We start from the raw sequence: 5,580 nt of genomic DNA on the forward strand, positions 1-5,580 counted from the left end.
ATAGCAGTGACTTTACTTATTAAATGGAAGTTGAAATAATATATGTAAGACTTTGTTTTTCCATATAGCCTACACCGTATCCAACAGGATTCAAGTACGTACCACAAAAGTTCTAATTACTCAAATTAACTTTTACCTAAATTTGTTTTTACATTGGCAACTTCAAAATTACATTTACTCCGAAACTCAGATAAGTTCCGAATTTTTGTAAATGATGCCACATCCAAGGAAACACATTTTTGGAATTTTGAACCTGAGAAATTTCGTGTAATCGAAAGAAGCATAAGAGAAATATCGTAAGCCTAATGTTATCGGAACTAATAATTATGAACAAGAATATTATAACGGGAGAAAATTAAAATTTGTGCGGAGAATAATTTGCAGACAATGAGATCCGTTTGGTTTCAACGGTGTCATTCTAAACCAGGAGTGGAAATTTCTAGAACAGTTTTCTAAAAACAAGGTCAAATTAAGAAATGTTTAAAAATAAGGTGCATTCACACCCACTCCATTTCCTAAACACACTTAGTCTATTTTACAACGTACTCGTAATAATACGCTGCCGCCGTAGCCGAATGGGTTGGTGCGTGATTACCATTCGGAATTCACAGAGAGAACGTTGGTTCTAATCTCGGTGAAACACCAAAAGTAAGAAAAACATTTTTCTAATAGCGCTCGCCCCTCGGCAGGCAATGGCAAGCCACCGAGCGTATTTCTGCCATGAAAAACAGCTTCTCATAAAAATATCTGCCGTTCGGAGGCGGCTTGAAACTGTAAATCCCTCCATTTGTGGAACAACATCAAAACGCACACCACAAATAGGAGGAGGAGCTCGGCCAAACACCCAAAAAGGGTGTACGTGCCAATTATATATATATATATATATATATGAGGTGTGCCTTTTATATTTCGGGATTTAGCAACCCCGGTGTTGCAATCTGGCAACTGACAGCTGTATCGCAAAGTTTGACATTTTTTGGCTTTTAAGCTAAATACACACCAGGCAACCGTTGCAGCAGCTCGGCCATGTTGAAGCAACCGTTGCCTCGTGTGTAGCTGTGTTGCCAAATGATTTTCGTGTTGCTGCAACCGTTGCCTGAAATATCAAATAAATTTGATTTTTGGGATAGGTTGCTGCAACCGTTGCTTCGTGTGTATCATTGTTTACTGCTTTTACTCGTTCAGTTCGTTGAACACAAGCAAAGAAGAAGGTTCGTGCGGAGTAAAATAAAGTGAAAAAGGAAAAAATGGCAATTGAAAATAATGAAAATTATTTTAATTTTATTAACGAATATAAAAGTTTGAGAGAGCTGTGGGATATAAGTAGTGAAAAATATGAAAATAAAAATTTTAGAAAAAAATCATACGAACAATTAAAAAATGAATACAATAAAATTGATAAAAATTTCAAGTCCGCAAAAGCGTTTCCTGTTGCAAGATACCGCAAAGTTATTGCCAGTCTAATTTCTACTGATATTGCCTCTCTCATTATGGTATCTTGTTTCGTTATTTTGGCCTTTACGAAGTCCAACAATTTTCTAAACAGGGCTTCGTCCATCCTCATGTAATTTTTATAGTCCGCTGGCTCATTTTCCTTCAGTTCTTTCAGCAGCCTCTCGTTCGAAAATTCGATTTTTTTAAAAGCCAATTTTTGGACCAGATTTTTTCCTCTTTTTTTGTTGCATCTTTTCTTCCTCATTTTCGTACAAAAGTTCGTCAATTATAATAAGAGAAGTAATTTTATGCATTTCGTCGATCATTTAAAAAATTTAGTTTTACGTATCTTCCGCTTGTACCTTTCCTGCACTACAGTTATACACAATACTGAGATTGAAGCAACGGTCGCAACGTGTTTCTTAAACAAAGGCAACACGTTGCTGCAACCGTTGCTTCAACAGTTGCCTGGTGTGTATTTAGCTTTACGTACTCAGGACGTTTTGAAATACCAGCGCTATTTGTGTTGTTTACAGTAACTTAAAAGATTCATCTCGGTCCAAAAATGGAATTAAATCGTGAACATTTTCGTGCGATTATTTTTTACTCGTATATATATATATGTTCACATGTAAGTAGATGATCTATTGGCTTAACTTCCAATCCATAATTAAAAGGTGAGCTTTCCCATACAAAATTTCTCTCCCAAAATCTGAGATTATAAAATAATCGTAAATCATAACCATACTTTTTGACATACAACCCTGTGTTTTCTGCGTGATAGACCATTATTTTTACGCGTGTAAAGAGAAACGTCAAAGGAAAAACTAAATAAAATGAACGCCGGCAAAGAAAACAGGCTTGTGGATATAATTCTAATAAACTTTTTGAAAAAAGCGTGTGTCCATAAACGCTTTGTCCTTTTATTACTTATTATAGAATATTAATATGTGAACGGGTAGATTAATTTTGTGGATTTATTGGTAATTAATGCATATGTGAACGTACTTTAAGCAGCTTAGTTACTTTTCTAAATTGCATTGATTTGGGCTGGTTCGTCATCATGATACAAAATAAATGCAAAGCATCACACAAATGAAAACAAAAGAAAATTAAGAAGATATTTGAATGTCTTCCTGTACCACATAACTGAAAGAGGGTGAGCTTATGCATCTTGTAATTCACGATATTTTCTCTTTAGAGGGGTGTACGTCTGAGTTGAATAGCTTACTTAGCTCCAATTGTTGAGATAGTTAACCATTTATTTAAATTAAATTCACGCGAGATGTTTTGAAACCGCTACAAAAATATTTACACGGTGAGGTGTTAAACATATGCCCCGAAAGACAATTCACAATACACGAATTCGCTTTCATAACCAATTTTTAAAGTTTATTTGGAAAACCATCGCTTTGACGTTCTTGCGGAATCATACCGGGCCTTCTGAATTACGATCGGAACGCAATCCACCTCTTAATATGAAAAGTATTCGGCCATTCTATAGCAAACGAGAATTTGGAATCGAATACCAAACCTATTCGAACTGACAGTCAATAGGTTTCTTGCCATATATGGTGTACAAATGTGATAGAGTGTGAACAATTTGCCTTGGAGGTTCGATTTTGTACCGTTTGTTAAAGCAAATTTAACAAACAGTTTTATAAAACATATTGGTTGTAGTTACGACAGCCACCGAAATTAAAGATTAGTATATAATGGAGAAAATTAAAAGCAAACTTTTGCGTGCTTACCGCACCCAATATAAGAAAAGAAGGGATTGTATATATAATTTAATACACAATATATTTTATGCTGAACACAATTTTAGCTCTTTCGAAACATTTTGATCCGCATTCTTAAGTTTTCACTTTTATACCAAAAATTTTCATAATTTATGAATAAATGATAAATAATGAGAAACAGATGCTTATAAAATGGTAATTTCAAAACAAATATTTCTCGTCGGTCTTATTCAAAGGGAAGTCTCAGCAAAATCGATGTGCAAAGCAATCTGATTCGAACATAGTTTTCGATAAATCATAACCGATTGAATTGCAGAGCGCGATTATTCAATTACGATTTCAGTAAAAATTGGATTTCAGAACACCTCCGATAGTAGAGTGAAAACTATTTCTTGAAGGTGTATTAGTGCCTAGTTATGTGGCATCACAGGATATGATAAGATGACCAGATGATTTTATCAATAAACGTCAGTCATTTTGTCAACAGTTTGATGTTTGTCTCTTGTTTATTTTGAGCGAGTGAACAGTGCAGATCGGTTTTGGATTTGTTTTGGTGGGTATTGAATTGTCGCTATCCATTTGGACGTTGCGATTTACATAACGTGTCGCAGAAAGATAGCTATCTTCCTTATCTTTTCAAGCACCATAGTTAGGGCATTTGCATGTTTAAAATTGCAAGCAAACACTTTACGAATAAATTGTGATTAATGGCACAAAGTAAAGGGCATTTTAGAAATTCACACTTTGATGCTGACATGTGTCAGTAAAAGTTTTACGATGACAATAAGAAATTTGTAAATAAAAGAAAATAATTCGAATTTTTTCGCATCTCGCCAGACATCCAAACAAAAGTGCACGCTTCTGAAGTGATTCAAATAACTAATCTCGGCAGTTTAGAAAGTTAACATCAGGATGGCTCAACGCGCACCTAACAAAAGTCTGCTCTCCAAAATGGTGAACAGCTTGAAGAGCAAGGAGTTTCGGGATTATTTAATGAGGTTTGCAAACCAATTAAGCATAATTTGTAGAACTAATATTAAATAATCCTTTTCATTCATCGACTGCAGCACACATTTTTGGGGGCCAGTAGCTAATTGGGGAATACCACTTGCAGCAATTGCAGATTTCAAAAAAGATCCGAAATTCATCTCAGGGAAAATGACTCTTGGTAAGTTTGTTGTTGTCGTGGGCATGTGCGTTCATAGCTAATATAATAATTAAGTTATATAAGTATAATATTCGCTCACAACTGTATGCATGGGTACCCCTTCAGAATCAGTAATTTCAACATTGTTGTTGTAGCAGTTTATCTGACCGCGGTGCAGCCACTAGTCGCAAGCGCCAATTCTCATCTAACATCACCCTAGATGCTCTTATTACGCTCTTATCTTGTTTTAATTCCTATTCTTTATATTAACCTAATTGAATAGTTGTTCGACTGGTGTGCTTATGAGCCGGTTTTTATTGCCCCATATTTAATAAGCGTATGAATACGCGAAAAGCCAGATGATTATTAAATTAGCTTTATTTGTATATTTGATTGGCAAACACTGACATAACGTGCCACGAACTATTGAACTTGCAGATTAGTTACTCTTGTTTTTGTTTGTTTTTTTGGTAGAAATAATATTTAATCTCCATGCTTTATTTTCAGCCCTTACACTCTACTCGTGCGTGTTCATGCGATTCGCTTGGAAAGTGCAACCAAGAAATATGCTTCTATTCGCTTGCCATTTAACAAATTCTACTGCTCAAACTGTGCAAGGAATGCGCTTCATCAACTATCAATACCTGGAGAAAAAGGAGGCCGCGTAAAAGACATTTGGGGAAATAAAGTACTGGTGCTTCATCCATGAGCCGCCGTAATATTAAAGTAATACGCAGTTATATGTAAATTCGAATGTTCAAAATTTAGCGCAAATTAAACGGAAAGAAGACTAAGAAATGTGGCTCACGCACTTAATTAAAGCACAAATTATTACTTTACTCTCTTGTCCTACAAAACTGCCGCGTATTTGAAATTTACAAGTACAGCCGTGTTCCGTGACGCCTGTGTTCGTGTAAATAATTTTATAATTTCCAACCAATTTGTGTATGTATATTTCAAAGGGCTGATTGTGCAATTATCAAGAACTAATGATCAGTTAATGATCATTGTATGTATCTGTAAAGAAAAATACATACCATTTCATTCGTAATCTATGAATTTTCGGATTTTTATCAGATTACTGAGAGCGAGAATTTGTAATAATGAAAAAGAAAGAACAAATCAAAAGGTATTTCGAATTTAAACAAATAAACCGAACTAACTATTTTTCTGTAATATATGCATCATTTTATTGGTCAATGGAACCACTGATAACAAAGCAACAAAGCGTCTGTGATGCGCGTGAGTATACTGATA

At 34.9% G+C, this 5,580-nt stretch overlaps 1 protein-coding gene across 2 annotated transcripts; it reads left to right on the forward strand.

The window, feature by feature from the left end:
• The first annotated feature begins 3,604 nt into the window (after positions 1-3,604).
• LOC129235630 (mitochondrial pyruvate carrier 1) lies at positions 3,605-5,121 on the forward strand. 2 transcript variants are annotated; one of them, XM_054869574.1, is made up of 4 exons: positions 3,605-3,729; positions 4,014-4,174; positions 4,244-4,344; positions 4,831-5,121. In XM_054869574.1, the coding sequence occupies exons 2-4, from the start codon at positions 4,089-4,091 to the stop codon at positions 4,989-4,991; spliced, it is 348 nt and encodes a 115-aa protein (XP_054725549.1). In that variant the 5' UTR covers positions 3,605-3,729; positions 4,014-4,088; the 3' UTR covers positions 4,992-5,121. The 2 variants fall into 2 exon arrangements, with proteins under 2 accessions (XP_054725549.1, XP_054725550.1); XM_054869575.1 differs by lacking the exon at positions 3,605-3,729 and adding an exon at positions 3,757-3,893.
• The last annotated feature ends 459 nt before the right edge of the window (positions 5,122-5,580 follow it).

Source organism: Anastrepha obliqua, chromosome 1 (assembly GCF_027943255.1).
Source record: "Anastrepha obliqua isolate idAnaObli1 chromosome 1, idAnaObli1_1.0, whole genome shotgun sequence".
Classification (NCBI taxonomy): Eukaryota; Metazoa; Arthropoda; class Insecta; order Diptera; family Tephritidae; genus Anastrepha; species Anastrepha obliqua.

What these genes read in the sequence shown, in the direction of transcription:
- LOC129235630 (XM_054869574.1), top strand. Translation starts at nt 4,089, where the DNA reads ATGGCTCAACGCGCACCTAACAAAAGTCTGCTCTCCAAAATGGTGAAC. An exon ending in TTTCGGGATTATTTAATGAG is followed by an intron (nt 4,175 to 4,243) that starts GTTTGCAAACCA and finishes CATCGACTGCAG; the next exon opens with CACACATTTTTGGGGGCCAG. An exon ending in CTCAGGGAAAATGACTCTTG is followed by an intron (nt 4,345 to 4,830) that starts GTAAGTTTGTTG and finishes CTTTATTTTCAG; the next exon opens with CCCTTACACTCTACTCGTGC.